The sequence below is a fragment of the Denticeps clupeoides genome, chromosome 14 (genome assembly GCF_900700375.1).
Source record: "Denticeps clupeoides chromosome 14, fDenClu1.1, whole genome shotgun sequence".
Lineage (NCBI taxonomy): Eukaryota > Metazoa > Chordata > Actinopteri > Clupeiformes > Denticipitidae > Denticeps > Denticeps clupeoides.
Genome location: NC_041720.1, coordinates 18,545,280 through 18,563,031, shown reverse-complemented (window position 1 = coordinate 18,563,031; position 17,752 = coordinate 18,545,280). Strand labels below are relative to the sequence as shown.

The following is a 17,752-nucleotide window of genomic DNA, read 5'->3' as shown; positions in this document are numbered from 1 at the left end:
TATTTTGAAATGTCAAGTGACAGCCCAGGTTCTGGTATCAGATGCTGAACTCTTTCATTGTATGCAGATGGCATGTGGAGTCCAAGATTTATCCTGGTCACCCAGTGTACCAACAAAGTACAATTTGTATATTTTTTTATGTACCGTGGTAATTGTGTGACTTTGCGTTTGTCTTCATGAATGAACCACACTTAACAGAAACTGTCTGGATAAGTAATAACATTTCTAGGCATGATAGCTGACGGGACCTGTGGTTAAATCTGGTAATACGCTTAGGCTACAAATATCATGCACTATATAACTAACTTAATCACAAAACTGTGCTTGGGAAAAAGCACAGATTTGAAATCAGCATGGAAAACACTACAAACCCCACATTTTTAGATTTTTTATAAAAATGAAGCAGCTTTGGGCTCATACCCTGCACACCCAGGGAAATAACAAAACTCATCTCATGACCCTTATTTATTTAGAGCTCTGGTTTTTAAAATATTCTTTATTTTTTCCTGTCTAAAATGTTTCCACATGTCCACATGTTCCACATGTACATTCTGCACATCTTAAAGTGTCTTAATATTGCCTAGATTTCTTGGAAATGTGCTTCTAATTGGTGAGATTGTGAGGGCAGCCCTCAGACACACCACAGACTTTCTATTGGATTTAGATCTGGGCTCTGGTTGGACCATTATAAAACTAATTTTCTTCTGGTGAAGCCATTCTTTTGCCAGGGGTCATTGTTACTTTGTTACTTTAAATTCCTGATATTTGGAACTGTTCAAATTGTTCTTCTTTCTTGAGTAAACTCCCAGTTCCAACTTAAGAAAACAGCTCCAAAGCATGATACTGCCATCATGGTGATTGTTTTTTTTCAACCTTGCTTTCATCAGACCAGAACACGTTTTTCTGGTGGGTTTATTATTATTATTTAATTCATTTTAGCCAGGCCTAGATGTGTTTCTTTGGAAGAATAGGCTTCTGTATTGCAACCAGCCCAGACATATGGAGAACGGGTAGTACACAATCAGTACTTGCCAGAAGTGTCTTTTCATCTATTTGGGAGGGTTGTTTGCAACGTCACTCTTGTTCTAGATTTTCTCACTTTTTGATGACTGAAAGTAGCATCTATGTTACAGCAGAAACTTTATTGGACTATGTTTTATTGAGATGAGGATTAAAAAAATTGACATTATCCTATATCGGACTGGTCAAGCCTGTATGCAAAGATTCTATATTGACCAAGCATTTAAGAAACAAACTTGTGCAGATGGTGAGTGGTGAGGCACTGAGAAGAGTATCCGCTCAAAATGACATAAAAATGGATGTGGGGGTGGTGAGGGGCTTCCAGATGATCATCTCATGGTGATACCTTGGTAGTCTATGCATACAGTGTCAGCTGGAGCCACTATATTAAAAGAAAAAGATGTGTGAGATTCTCCACAGCACAAAAATAACATTTCATAATTTCATAATACATTTCATGTATTTTTTACCTCAAGTACATTGAGCTTGATCACACCATCTCCATCTTTATCAAAGGCTCTGAAAGCACCTAGACAGACACATGCATTTATAATCATGTTCTTTGAAATAAATGCAAACTGAACTCAAAAGGTCACTTTCTGTATTGCCATTTCACTTTTGAAATAATCTATGAATCATTCTATTAACCCTGTGTTAACTTATCATTTAGTATAACACAATGTATTTATGCACAAAAACATCTTAAGAAGAGTTATAACTTACGAAACATCCCCTCAAGTCGAACCAGGCATAATATATAACTGTCAAAGTCCAGCTCCATGTGCGCATCAGCATAGCGCATGGCAATAATGTTGTACAGCTCATTGTTGAGCTGGAAGCCTGCCAAGACACGAACAACCTTAAAATCAGGCTTAAAAATATCAATTGTATGAGAAAAGCTGCATTAAGTAGTATTTTCAATCTGACCTGAATTCTCAACAGCATTCCGCATCTCAAAGCTTTTCATGGTGCCAGATTTGTCCACGTCAAAACGCATGAAGATTGACTGGGGAAAAAAAAGACCAAAACCAAGACAATTCAGACATAGTACACTCAGAATGTATTCACAGTGCTTCATTTTATGATTTTCCAAACCTCCATTCTACACACAATACCTTATAATGATGGGGAAAAGTCTACATTACTTTTCACAGCCTTAGCTGTGAAGCACCTTCGGCAGCAAACTCAGCCTCTTTTTGTGTGTGATGTCGATGAAGGATGTCTCTGTACATGGCTGCATTCATCTTTCCCTCAGTCCCAATTATTGAAACCAAAGACACCAGAGATAATAAATTGTTCCACAGCTGCTTCATTTGCTCTATTTTGCCTTTGTCAAAGCCAACTTCTTTCCAAACAACTGATATTGTGTAACATTTCCTGTTACATAACTGCAAGTCATCTCCATGACTCAGCTCCATTTTCAGCCATTTTGCCCTATACTACAGTGGTTTGCAAAAGTATTTGGCCCCCTTGAACTTTTCCGAATTTTGTCACATTACATCCACAAACATGAATCTGTTTTATTGGAATTGCACGTGAAAGACCAATACAAAGTGGTGTACACTTGAGAAGTGGAACGAAAATCATACATGATTCCAAACATTTTTTTAACAATAAATAACTGAAAAGTGGGGTGTGCGTAATTATTCAGCCCCCTTTGGTCTGAGTGAGTGCTTATGACTATATATAGTGCACCTGTGTGTAATCTAATGTCAGTACAAATACAACTGGTCTGTGACGGCCTCAGAGGTTGTTTTAGAGAATATTGGGAGCAACAACACCATGAAGTCTAAAGAACACACCGGTGTCAGGGACAGGTCAGGGATAAAGTTATTGAGAAATTTAAAGCAGGCTTAGGCTACAAAAATATTTCCCAAGCCTTGAACATCCCACGGAGCACTGTTCAAGTGATCATTCAGAAATGGAAGGAGTATGGCACAACTGTAAACCTACCAAGACAAGGGCGTACACCTAAACACACAGGTCGAACAAGGACAGCGCTGATCAGAAATACAGCCAAGAGGCCCATGGTGGATCTGAACAAGCTGCAGAGATCTATAGCCCAGGTGGGGGAGTAGGGTGGTAGTAGCCTAGGGGTTACACACTCGCCTATGAACCAGAAGACCCTGGTTCAAGTCCCACTTACTACCATTGTGTCCCTGAGCAAGACACTTAACCCTAAGTTGCTCCAGGGGGACTGTCCCTGTAACTGCTGATTGTAAGTCGCTCTGGATGAGGGCGTCTGATAAATGCTGTAAATGTAATGTAAATGTGGACTCTGTCCATAGGACAACTATTAGTCGTGCTATTAGAGTTGGCCTTTATGGAAGTGTGGCAAGAAGAAAAGAAAACCATAAGAAGTCCCATTTGCAGTTTGCCACAAGTCATGTGGGGGACACAGCAAACATGTGGAAGAAGGTGCTCTGTTCAGATGAGACCAAAATGGAAAACCAACACCGCACATCACTCTGAACACACCATCCCCACTGTCAAAAATGGTGGTGGCAGCATCATGCTCTGGGGGTGCTTCTCTTCAGCAGGGACAGGGAAGCTGGTCAGAGTTGATGGGAAGATGGATGGAGCCAAATACAGGCCAATCTTGGATTAAATCATCCTGGAGTCTGCAAAAGACTTGAGACTGGGGCCGAGGTTCACCTTCCAGCAGGACAATGACCCTAAACATAACACCAGGGCAACAATGGAATGGTTTAAAACAAAACATATCCATGTGTTAGAATGGCCCAAAGTCCAGATCTAAATCCAATCAAGAATCTCTGACAGGATCTGAAAACTGCTGTTCACAAACGCTGGTAGAGACATACCCTAAAAGACTGGCAGCTGTAATTGCAGCAAAAGGTGGTTCTACAAAGTATTGACTCAGGGGGCTGAAAAATTATGCACACCCCACTTTTCAGTTATTTATTTGTAAAAAAAATTTGGAATCATGTAGAATTTTCGTTCCACTTCTCAAGTGTACACTACTTTGAATTGGTCTTTCACGTCAAATTCCAATAATATAGATTCATGTTTGTTTCTGTAACGGATAGAATCCTGAACTTCGTGGCTTGGTTTGTGTCATGAAATCTACGGGACATGTAGAAAGGTGTTTGCCTTTCCAAATCCTGTCCAATCAAATTGTAGAAGCTTCTGGAGGATAATCAGTGGAAACAGGGTGCACCTTAGTTCATTTCTGAGTGACATGAATTACCAGATTCATATTACCTGTACTGCAACAATCCACTAATATTTAAAATTTTTTATTGACTGAGCTGTTGATCTCAGTTTAGTCAGTTGAATTACATAATATATTGTCACTTCAGTCCAAGTACACATAATATAAATTGCATAATTTTGCATTAATGTAATTGTGATTGCGTGGCGTTGTACTTAATTATGATCTCACACACAAAACTGCAAAACACAAATTAGAAATGTAGAAATTACCAATAAATACATTTATTGGGTGTACAGTATTTTAAGACCTTTAAATCTGGTTTTAAGGATTTCTAGTAAGTTTTATAGATACAGCCATGTTTCATAAATTATGTTATTTTCAGCTGTTTCTACATGTATATGTATGTAAATGTGTCATTTAATGCTTCATAATGTTACATGAAATTAATTTAAATTAAGTTTATAAAATTGTTCCTACCCGCCATTCTTTGATCTTCCTCCACAAATGCTTGAACTCTTGCAGGTTTAAATTGCCACTGCCATCTGTCTAAAGTGAAGTCAAGGCTCAGAAAAGAGAACTTATGCAGTCACTTGATCATCACTTTTCATATATATTAAACAGACATCTACTGCATGGTTTGTGCTGCTGATGGTAAACATACAAATGTACATTTGACAGACGCCCTTACACAGAGCGACTTACAACATGTCTGTAGTGTGTCTACAAGGTGGCCGCTGATTGAATGTGTAGCAGAGGTACAAGTGGAGGATCTGTGTACCATTGTTCATACGCTTTATCTAAGCAGATCTCTCAGATTTTGACCTCTCCTAGAAGAGAGCACTGTAACAACACAAAGGATACGTCCATTAGTGCTATCATACTCCGGCAGCTCTCCAGGCTAAAGCCCTCAGTCTTGATGTCTGTATCTGGGTAAAGAAGATATTTTCAGAGCAGCCTTCAAAATGTGGTGAGAATCTTGGTGTTAATGACCTTGCTCTCACGTTTTGCCATGACATTGCTCAGCACGGTCCTGAGCTCACTGGCACAAATCTCCATGTCCTGCAGAAAACCAGAAGAAAACATGAATAATGAACTGAACCCAGAATCGCCCAGCCACCGGAATCATTACAGATTGATCACTCACTCACTTTCCACAGACACTTATTACTAATCAGGGTTGCTGCGTGGGGACTCCGCCAATCACAGACACTACAGTACACTAAGATGAAATACGTCATGGGAAGGTACTTCTAATTGCTTTTAGCAGCCAAGTGGAGAGATGCAGAAAGACGCTGGATAATGGCGGGTGAGAGACTATATTCTACTGTATAGGCAATTTATATGGAATACTTTTAATGTGATTCTTTATTTCCATATTCTGATTATATATCTACAGTACAGGCCAAAAGTTTGGACACCTTCTCATTCAATGTGATTTCTTTATTTTCACGATCAATTATTTAAAATATATAGCACTTACATCTCCAGCTATCTGCTGGAAGATGGCCCTGAACTTTTTCTCCTCCTCTGTCTCCTGTTCCACAGGTTGTACTGGCTGAATTATGAAAAAATTGAAATGTCAGGTCAAAAATGTGACTGAAAACGGCAAAACGAGAGGTAACCGTTAGTGATGAGTATCATGCACATGTAGAATGTATGACTTTCGTGACCACTTATGCTACACTACAACTATTTAAAATACATTTATTGTCATGTCACTGCCTAGTTCTAGTACATGTTAACAACATGGCCTCTGCATTTTGTATTACTTGTAAACAAAGAAAGAGATTATATTCAAACTGATCAAGCATTTCAATTACAATGAAAGGACAATGAAATAAATGCATAAACAATTTTCCAGCAACTGAAACAACATGTCCAGAATTAGAAATGTTCCTTAAATGAAGAAATTAAACATTGGTCATATTTAAGTATTTTTCAGAGGAATCCATAATCATGCTGTCTGTAATTTAAATATAGTACATTGTTAGACTGCCAGTCATTTATCATTAATAGCAGATGAATATGGAGCCCTGTCAAGCTGGTGATTTTTAAAGGACACAAACAACTACATACTATTAGCATGAAAATTATATGAAAAAGTGGTACTGCTAAGGTAAGGGCATAAAATAATAGCGGACCACGTATTGAACATTGGGGAACCCCACAGGTTAAAGAAGAAGTAGCAGAGGAATGCATGCATTTATGCATTCTGTCTTTAGAAATACCGGCCAAATGCTAATTAAAAAAATATTATTCTAACGAATAGTACCAAGGCTACACAAGTTGTGTAATTTACACTTGTTTTGCTTACTAGTCACATTTACATTTACATTTACATTTACAGCATTTATCAGACGCTCTTATCCAGAGCGACTTACAATCAGTAGTTACAGGGACAGTCTCCCTGGAGCAATTTAGGGTTAAGTGTCTTGCTCAGGGACACAATGGTAGTAAGTGGGATTTGAACCCGGGTCTTCTGGTTCATAGGCGAGTGTGTTACCCACTAGGCTACTACCACCCTACCACATTTAGTACACTAGACACAAATACCGTCTACTGAATGGAATCCATATCTTCTACTCTCCAATATGAGGGTGGGCAGATTTACATGAAAGCAGCTGCACTTCTACAGGACTGTCAGGCTGTACCTGGAGATACACCTGGGACCTATTGGGAGGGCGTCAGAAAAAATCTTTTTGCGGTTCGGGTTGGTGGCTCCTCCTGAGGGGAGGGTGGGTGGGGTAGTGACGGAGCTGGGTCCTCCGGTAGTAAGGAGGGGGGGCCAGGCATGGCCCTGGTTCTGCCTCCAGAGGGGCAGAGCCCCACAGAGCCCTCCAGATGGCATGAGGATCCAGCTGGAATAGGAAGGATGAGGGCCTGCTTGTCCCAGCGGAAACAGAATGGTCTGAGCGGATATTCCGCCAAAGCCCCCAAACTCTCGCACCAGGGATCTGCAGAGAGAGGGGCTGCATGTGCCCATAATGCACCACCCAAGGGTGCAGTAAATGGTCGCCAGAGGGTCTGGGACCGCCTCCCTGCGCGGGGCAAGGAACGACGCAAGACACGTAATAGGTGACTTGCGGAGACAGGTACCGCACATACCCGGAAGGGTCGGCCCTGACTTTAATGTGCAGGGACCGAGGCCACCATGCGGGACCACGTCTGGGAGCCAGCCAGAGGGTCTGGGACACAGCAGGGCAGGAGCCCTGTGGTTGCTGCCACCCACCCAGTCTCCTCCACTGATGGTACTGCTGGCTCTCCGGGAACGTAGCCCATGGAGGGGGCTCTGTCATAATTGGCTGCACCTGGAGACACACCTGGGACCTATCGGGAGGGTGGTTAAAAGGCGCATTTTTGTGAACCATACGACAGTGGTGGCCTAGCGGTAAAGGAAGCTGCCCCGTAATCAGAAGGTTGCCGGTTCGAATCCCGATCCGCCAAGGTGCCACTGAGCAAAACACCGTCCCCACACACTGCTCCCCGGGTGCCTGTCATGGCTGCCCACTGAGGGTGATGGGATAAATGCAGAGGACAAATTTCACTGTGTGCTGTGCTGCTGTGTATCACATGTGACAATCACTTCACTTTAACCGTACTTACTTAGTTTTTGTTTTCCCTGTTTTTGGCCCTTGTGCCGTTTTTCCTTTATTGTAATAAACCATTGTTTCCAGAATGTCCCACCTCTGTGCTTCTTTCGCCCGTCAGCTGACAAGGACACTTTGACATTTGAATTTCTTTGTGGTGACTGTGTGTCACAGATCTCTATTTCAGTTTTGGAGGACAGTACCACCATCCTGCCCATACTCTAGTATTTAATGACACTCCCAGCACAGATGCCACATGAACAGAGACAATAAATAACAGTTTTTACAACTGTTGGTTCATGCATAATTGGTTTATGCACAAAAAAATGCAAACAGTTAGGATGGGCATTATTACTACAGTTACTACAGCAAGCAGGCAATCATGACTTCATCTAGTCATGATTTTCTTCACTACCTGTTAATTTTACATACACACAGTTTTTCCATGCATACTACTACCTTCATTTTCATTTTCCTATGATTGTCTTTCTGTTGGAATGAAGAAAATTAAGTTAAATAACTCAACAAATATGTCATTAATATTAATATAAGGGATATTAAAGGCAGCCCTATGCACACTGCAAATTAGCATTGGGTGCATGTTCACCAGCAAGTCTCACCTAGTCTTACCACGAGATAAATACTCAAATTAAATTTTTATAAGGCTAAGCTTGAGTGACATGCTGTAAGCAGTGTATACTACTCAGTGTACAACAACTACAACAATGTCTCAGAGCCATCAATTGCAACTGAATGCTGCACTTGCACATCCATAACACAGAGCAGTGGTACAGAAAAGAAAAAGTGGTTAGAATCCAGTTAATATATGACATTGACATCTATAAAGATGCTCTCTCTTATGCCTAATGCTCACCTTCCCATTGGCGATGATTGAGTTGAGAGATAATGTTCTCGGTACATCTTCATAAAGAATAATAACAATTCTGTTTATGCGATAAAACTGGAAAGTCTTTTATACCATTACAAATAGAAATGTGTAAGTGAAGTTTTCAGTTTCGCCCTAAATGGTTTCTTGTTTGTTTTCCCCTCTCTTATGCAAAGTACTTACGTCATGTTTGATTATATTGAACTTTCAGTAAAGTAGCAAAAGAATTAAAAACTGAATACATTTTTCAGAGAAAAAATGAGAATAAAAGGCAATAATTAAAATAAGACAGATTCACCATGAGGTGACTTACCAATTGTTGTTTAGCTTCAATTGTTCCATCAATCATCCTGAAAAGAATATTTTTCACTCAGTCTTCACCTTCTTCACACCATATCTTACACATTGACTCAGTATTTGGGGAGAAACTCACTCGGAGTTGCTTCTTTTCTCAGTGAAGATCCTGAGGAGGAACTCACACTCCTTGTGAGGCTCAAAGGTGGACGGCACGATGACATACTCGCCTGGCTTCAGCCGCACACGCTCCGTCACCTCCCGCAGGTTGACATAGGACTTGCTTCGTGCCACTGATGAGTTGTACACAAAGAAGTCTTTGGGTAACGGCTTGTTGCTGCCTCGCATCTGGATTAGCAAGTTTGGAAGGAATAAAAAGGTTGCTGAGATTACTGAATTTCATCTATACAAATATATATATATGTGTGTGCAATAAAGACAAGCTGCTAAGCACTGAAGATGGAATAATTATGAGAAACTACTGATATTTCACAAAGTTAGTGGAAAAGCAGGAGGGCCCAAAACTGTAGGCAGTTATGAGGGCAGCCCATCAAGATCCCCAACATCACACATCCTCTTCTTTAGTTGTCATACCTCTTTCGGCACCTGAATATGACAGAAAGGCTGTATTATTTCTTTATTTGTCTAAATAATGTTTTTGTGATATGGATTGTGTTGTTGTAATTAAGAATTGGATGCAGTTAGGAAAAACATTACTTGTGTTCAGAACTGAAGTACCTCATAAACAAAGAAGCCGATCGCATGAAGTGTGGCCCCCAGATGACGTTCTTGCCGTCGGCCCTTCTGCATCAGCGCTATGACGAGCGTGCAGCCATGCTGGCCGTCCTCCAGGTCATCGTCCTCCTCCAGCAGCTGAATGCGATACTGAGGGTTTGTCCAGAAGGTCTCTGCATGGAGGGATATATAGAAATTGCTCTAGAGTGTGTGTCAGTAGGGATTAGGGATTTAGAAATGTATGTTGCAGGGCATGCAGGGTAGCAGTACCTGGGAAGTTTCTGCAGCCTCCAGCTGAGCTGCCCTTCACCCAGCGTCCCTCATTCACCGTCACTATCCAGTTTGCTGGTGTGTCATCTTGCAGGGTGTCTGGGGTCAGGTTACATATCTCCAGCTTAGTAAACGTATTCTGGAAGCCCTCAAAATTCATCCTGGTGGACAGTTTTAAAAGAAAAGAAACCTTTTGATCTCTTCAAAATTAAGAGACATGTATGTCAAGGTTCTGCTAAAACATTTTAAGGTGGTCAACATTTCATTTGCACAACACACACCCAGGTCTCCCATTGCTCCTCATTGGCAACCCATCCTGACACCTGACATCAGCCAAGGTCACTCCAAGCAAACTGTCTGTTCACAGGCTCAAGTCCCTTAAACTATGTTTTAGTCTATTTCTCACAAGCTTCTTCACATCCATCGGGTTCATAATATCTAATCACATCCCAACAGCTTTCAAAAAAGCTAGAAAACTTAAAATTTAAAAGAAACCTCCAATCCCTCATATATTAAAATGTTTTTTACAAATCGAGTTGTAGTGATTGCAGTGATGGATATAGTTATGTATGTTGCTTTGGATTAGAGCATCTGCCTAATGCTGCAAATGTAAATTAGGTGCATTATTTGAAGATTTCTGTTGGTATTATCATTCTGTGTCACTTGCACCATAACTAGTACAATATTTCATGTCAGGAAATAAAACTTATTCAGGAAATAAATGTCAGTGGTATCATAAGAATATGTGAACATACTGACATTTCCTTCTTAGTATAGAAGGAGCATATAGCCCAGTCGTATTTAAAACAAGGTGACAGCCAGTTCAAAGAAGGCATTGCCCAGGAGGCCAGAGACACTTTCTACATTCTCAGGCACCTTGGTTTAATGTCTTATCTACAAAATAACACATTTTTTACAATATATTCAGACCACTTTCAGCCACAAGAAAACACATCTGCCTACCAACTGCTCATTACTAATTACAGTTACTGGACAATGGACATGATTTCACACACAAGCACTACAAATTTTACCAGAACTCGCCCGCTTCTGCAGGCTCAAGCTTTTTCGTCTCCTCCGGTGATTTTGCCAGATTTTTCCAGTCATTGGACTTGCAGGTGGGAGGTGGAGCCACACCCCAGGGGTCTCGTATGCGGACAAGGCGAATCCTGATGTCCCTCATGTCTTTTCTTTTACCCTGATGACAACACAACATTTAGATATATCCCGTTTTATTAATTGAGAGATATTTTTACATTTTAACGGGTACATGGTAAACACAGACTTCAGACCCATTCATCCATATGAGTGCTCCCTACTCTCGGTGCACCACAATCTCCTTGTACGTAGTACTATCGTGTGAAGTAGGATTGTGCAAGGACAATAAAGCCTTTAATCTTAATGTAGACATATGCAACAACATGCATAGTATACAACTTTATTCTTAAAGCTCCTTTTTAACAGCAACCATTTCTGCACATACAATCCCTCTCACCTCTTCAACTCCAGTGATTGAATATGCATGGCCTTGTACTAAACCTGTCGAGGTCTTAGACTGACTTCCCTTGGCAACCACTTCCTGGTGAGAAAGCGAAATAAAAACATTATAAGATAAAACTATTAAACAGACCCAATCTGGCAACACTTGGCACACACTCCTTCCATTCTACTGTTTCCTCATATATTTATTTCACTGGATATCACAAAGTGAAATCTGCTGTTGTCATCTCAGGACCTCATCCACTACCAGACCCAATATGCAGACAGATTATCAGAGCTCTTTGTTTTATACTGGGTGATGTTTCCCATAGTCAAATATTATAAGCGTGGGGATTCTGTACCAACAGAGACTCACATCTATGGCACAGCCCATGAGAGATCCCCTCTCCAAGGCTTTTTTCATGATGGTGAACAGCTCCTTTGGTGCCTCGCGGATTTCGAATAACTCGGTGACGCCTCCTGTGAAGTCCTCCATGGCCTCCAAAGCATTCCCGCCTTTCAGGGCCTCATAAGAGCCATGTAGCCTGGGAATCAGAGAACATCAGGGTACAGCCTCACACAGCAAAGATGTAATGTACTCAACATGGAATTCATCCGCTCACTTGGCATAGGCCTTTTCCAGCAGAGCACTCCAGAACTCGTTCTTTTTTCCAGAGTGGGTGAAGACCAGGCGGTTATTGTATGTCGGGACCCGGTCATCTACAATAACATCCACCCATTCACCATATCTCCAGAACTGTGTGAATAAAATACACATTTACATTTACAGCATTTATCAGACGCCCTTATCCAGAGCAATTTACAATCAGTAGTTACAGGGACAGTCCCCCTGGAGCAACTTAGGGTTAAGTGTCTCGTTCAGGTACACAATGGTAGTAAGTGGGATTTGAACCTGGGTCTTCTGGTTCATAGGCGAGTGTGTTACCCACTATGTTACTACCACATATTCTGTGTCCCCTGAATAATCCATGTCCTGAAGTGTCTCTCTGTAGGACTGCTTTGCTCATCATCATTATAAGCAACTTATGGGCAGTGGTCTAGCGGTTAAGGAAGCGGCCCCATAATAAGAAGGTTGTCGGTTTGAATCCTGATCTGTCGAGGTGTAACTCAGCAAAGCACCGTCCCCACACACTGCTCATAAGATGCTTATGATGATAATAGGTAGCAAAGCAGTCCCACTGCTCACCATGAGTGATGGGTTAAAGCAGAGGACACATTTCGTGGTGTGCACTGTGTGCTGTGCTGTGCTGTGTATCACAATGACAATCAATTCGCTTTCACTTTCATCTTCCTGAGATGGTAATTAACATGAGTGAAGAAAGAAATCCTCAACATATACAAAAACTATTATTTGTATAGCGTACTTTATATTTTTTGCTGCTTATATCAGAATGTACTTTCCACTTTCTGCCGTGACAATGTAAATTGCCCACTTAGTAAAGGATCCTTTCTTTCAAGACTGTGGGGAAACCATCCTCAAGATTATGAATGTTTGCTACTTAGAGCCTAAAATAGGATTTTGGTTACCTTTTTAATTATTTAACTACATAACTTCACACATGTTGACTGGTAAACCCCTACAACATTGCAACTGCACTTTTGTGGTATTATTTCTGTAATCTTAATATCCTTTGGTGCTTGAGAGACACCACCAACCGTAATTTAAATTCCTTCACTCACATACTTGGCCAATAATCATGATTCTGATTCAGATAATGTATACTTAACTAATTTAATGCAGTCATGACAGGGGTCTTGTTGAGCATACCTGAAAATGGAAAATGCCAGCATAATTCTCTGTGAAGCTCTGATCTGGGGGAATGACCCGGTACAGAAGCTGCTCATTCATCGTCAAACAAGCGATGGCCGCCAGGAGCCAGCAGTCACCTGCAGAACACCAAATACACAGTGCGATTGTTTTGACTGTATTGCCTTTCCATTACCTTACAATCAGTAGTGACAGGGACAGTCCCCCTGGAGACACTGAGGGTTAAGTGTCTTGCTCAGGGACACAATGGTAGTAAGTGGGGTTTAAACTTCTGGTCCACAGGCAAGTGTCTTATCCACTAGGCTACATGTAATCAGTCTGAAATCAGCTGGTCTTGCTCTGTATTCATAACAAAAAATGTCTGTCAGTAAAACTTAGAGTGGCAAAGAGCTTAATATAGCTCCAGAGCCACAGGTCATTGCCCTCTGGTTAAGTCCTTTGCATGGATCAAAGCAATAAATTATTCATAAAATGAGATTTACACTTTATTTTAAAAAGACACTTAACCCTAAGTTCAGGGGGACTGTCCCTGTAACTACTGATTGTAAGTCGCTCTGGATAAGGGCGTCTGGTAAATGCAGTAAATGCATAAAAAAATGCATGGACCTTTCTCATGTAAAGCCAGCATGCACCTGGCACAGTGTAGCAGAAGAAGTGTGTGTGTGTGTGTGTGTGTGTGTGTGTGTGAGTTCCTACATGAATGACACTAGGACCAGATGCTTTGGGTGTGGTGTTCCCCGACTACATTCCTTCCTTTTTCAACCCACAGAGCCCCATCTGATACAACAAATCTTACCAATGGTAGCGAGTTCTGTCCCTCTGTTACTGTCACTCAAACCTCTTCCTCCTGTCTATGTGATTTATTGGTGTATATCCGTAACTATCGGGTATCTTTTGATGCTGACTGGATATTTATGGCTTATCCTCAACACCAGACTGTGCAAACTCATTATGAATGACACTGCCCTTCCAAAAAACTAAATATATTTTATTGGCCTTGATTATAGCACATAACCATTGTGACATTGTTTCAATGATCTTCTGCATTTATTTCCATCCAGAGTTGCATTAGTTATTTACCAAGATCTTGTAGAGATGATGGGAAAGTTGGAACACTGCACAAATTGTTCTCCAGCACATCCGAAAGATTCTCAGTGGGGTTAAGATCTGAACTGTCTTCTCCTTCTCCCTGAACCACACTCATAATTTCATCCTGATGAATCCTGGCCTTGTCATCTTGGAATATGTCAGGATGGAATAACCTGCTCATTCAGTAGATTCAGGTGGTCAGCTGACCTGCTGAACCTCGACCTGAAATGCAGCAACTCCAGATAATAGTTCCGCCCCACAAGCTTGTACGGTAGGAACTAGACTTCATGCGCCTCTCTTCTTACCCTGATGCACTCTGGAACAGGGTCAATCTGGGTTCAACAGATCACATGTCCTTCTTCCAGCAATCCAGAGCCCAATCTTGATGCTCCCCAGCAAACTTGTTCCCCCTAAAGTCCCAATGCCTTGAGTTCCTTCAGAATGTGCCTGGAAATGTGGAAATGCTCCTACTTTCACTGTTCAAATCATAATTTTTTATGATTTGATTTAACCAATGTTTCAGTGAACGGCAATCAACGCCATTCAAGTTTTTTCGCCTACAATATTTCTTCACAAAGTTGATGGCTCCCCACTGTCCTTCCAGTTTTTAATAACAATTCTTAAACCAGTTTTGGTAGTTCCAGCAAGCTCCTTAGATCTTTCCTTTCATTGATAAATTGCAATAACATGACCCTTCTGAAAGAGATGAACATCTTTTCCACGACCACAGGATGTGTCTTCTGACTTCATCAGTTCAGGTTAAATAATCATCCATGCAGTAATTATCCAATAGGACACTCTTATTTGCTTTGTTAAATCCAGGTAGAGACACTCATATTTTAAACATAATTCATTATGTATACCATTAGCAGGACATATCCTATGAGTTAAAATGTTGACTGTCCACATCTATGTTGGATCTTAAAACAAATAAAATGAAATACTTGCTCTCAGTAACGTGAGTGAGTGTAACTGCATATTCAGCTCACTGTCTGAACCACTCACAATTTAAATTCCTGAGCACAGGCTGAATGTGGAAAGTATCTTGACATTGAGACACAAACATTTACTTAAAATATTTGACTATACATTAACAATACAGAAAATTATATTTCCATTATTTCACAGTGTATTAATACTGCCTTTGCTGAAGTGTTGGTCTGGCAAAGACTGGTGAGATTAAGCAATTATTGTATTTTGAAATAGTATTATTGACTACTACATGACTTGATTTGGAGTATGCTCTGGACATGTGTGATGTCATCTGTTATTAAAGTGAAAGCAGGGCTTACTGAGCCACACAAAAATATTAAACATCACCACTTCATTAATGTGTATAAATTATATTATAATCTCGTGTCCAAACATATGGTCAGTTAAAATTTCTTATTCCCTGCAGAGCCCTTGAGTGGAACAGATGAGTATAGCTTGTGAAATGTTTCTTACCAAGGTCTCCTTGACAGATGTCTGTCCTGTTTGCCCCTCCAATGATGAACTGGGGGTTTTCACATATTTCCTGCTCAGCAGACAGAAGGACAGAAACAAAGAAACACATTTTAGGTTGAAATTGCCAATCGTGGTGAAATTGACAGGCATGATGGGAGGAGAACATACACAGCTGTATGCCAGGAAAGAGTAGAGTTCTCAGTACAAATTATTCAAAGAAATCAAAGCAAAAAGAAGGGTAAAGGAACTCCAGGTTCTGTGTCAGGACTGGCTTGACCTGTGCCCAATCCAGACTGCGGATTAGAGGCGCTGTGGTTCCGCCACACACCTGCGTGTTACTTTATGTTGTTCCCCATTTGTTTCCCCTGTTTTTGGCCATTGCGCCATTTTGATTTGTGTTTTTAAATAAATCATTGTTTCCAGTATGTCCCGTCTCTGTGCTTACTTCCCCGTCAGCTCTCTGGGTGAGATCTGCAGAGTCCGCCTAATACGAAGCCATTAACATTTCGGTGACCTGTTTGGAGAGATTTGCAAATGAGCAACCTAAGGGCAGGGTCTTAGGAAATATAGTCTCTGGTGTTCTTATAGTAATTCCACTAAGCCAACTGTGTTGTGATAACTAAGAGAAAGAAGAAACTCCACAGAGACCCCTGTGGGACCCCTGCTAAAGTCAAATGATGTCCAGTGGACGGTCTTGGCTTTGGAACAGGAGCTTGATGTCAGTTCATCTATCCCCACAAATCACTTCCACACATGTGTCAGAGCTTCTGGGTAGTATACTCTTACATCAGAATATATTTTTTCAGTTACCAGATCAAAAGCAGGGTGCAATTCGGGGACAAAGTACATGTACACCATCAATTTGTGCTTTAGACATACCGACACACACCAACCAAGCATTTCCTGAGGGGCGTTGGTAACATGTGCCTGATTGAGACAGCAGAGCAGCTGGACAGACTTCTTCTGATGAGTGGTGTGACATTTAACTTGGGTAAATTGCTCAGTGACTGCTGGGATCTGTAGGATTTCTTTGTAAACCACTGACCCTGATGCTTTTTGTCTAATGTTACAGATGATGTCTCACTCAAAGGCACAAAATGTTTAGGCTCTACCAATAAAAATCATAAAAAGAATATCCAGATTTAGAAGGGCTGCTGTTGCGTGCCTCTGTAAATGAATCCTCTGGCATGGCATAGGCTTCTCACACCAACGATACCATGCCCTCTCATTCTTTCCCACTCTGCTATGTGTCAGCAGCACAACATTTGAAACTGTGACAAAGCTGTGCAATCCTACTTCAGCACAGGAAGTCATTCACTAAATAAGGCTGAGTCATGGATTGAGGTTTTTATGCTTTATGCCTTTGACATTCTAAATGTTAGTGAGAAGTGAGAGCAACTATATTTAGAAAGTGGGCAAATATTGCAACAGGAATTTGGACCATTGTTCATTTATGATGAACAAAGCTTTATGTTGTGCATGTTGTGAACATCTAATGAGAGCCCACTGAGAGTACTCACCGATGGACGTTTCCACTTGATTTCAAGGGGGAATGGGGTGCTGTAGTACAGAGAGCTATTGTCAGCAGGGAACAGCGGGTCCTCAAACAGGACCTTCTTGTAAACGTGCTTGTCCCTCAGCTCTAGGTAGTTCTTCAGGCGCCTGGCATCTTTCACGGCTTCGTTGCGAGTCAAAATTGCAGCGTAGGTGTTACCAAGCGAAGCACAAGTGGGATCCACATTGGTGGATCCTGCTGATGGGGCAGCTTCAGTTGGCACCACGGTCTGAGCCACCACTTTCTCTCCTGCCTCCATCTCTTCTCTCTGGAAGGTCCCAGTAGATGACAAGACAGCAGAATAGGATTGGTAAAGCAATGTGAAACTTCCTTAGCTGCTTCCTCTCAACGCCTTTCAGTTCCTGTACGTGCTGGACACACTCGTGTGCCGGATTGCCTCCCTTTCTCCAGTGGCAGGTCTATATTT

At 41.3% G+C, this 17,752-nt stretch overlaps 1 protein-coding gene across 1 annotated transcript; it reads right to left on the bottom strand.

Annotated features, from left to right (window-relative positions):
* Positions 1-375: 375 nt before the first annotated feature.
* capn3b (calpain 3b) lies at positions 376-17,752 on the bottom strand. The gene is made up of 21 exons (XM_029002310.1): positions 17,291-17,752; positions 15,771-15,840; positions 13,236-13,354; positions 12,070-12,203; positions 11,823-11,991; positions 11,463-11,546; positions 11,002-11,165; positions 9,968-10,128; positions 9,701-9,870; positions 9,557-9,568; positions 9,102-9,310; positions 8,982-9,018; positions 8,239-8,271; positions 5,676-5,750; positions 5,197-5,254; positions 5,057-5,121; positions 4,673-4,741; positions 1,948-2,026; positions 1,744-1,860; positions 1,491-1,549; positions 376-1,402 (listed from the first exon to the last, which is right to left on the bottom strand). The coding sequence occupies exons 1-21, from the start codon at positions 17,582-17,584 to the stop codon at positions 1,376-1,378; spliced, it is 2,205 nt and encodes a 734-aa protein (XP_028858143.1). The 5' UTR covers positions 17,585-17,752; the 3' UTR covers positions 376-1,375.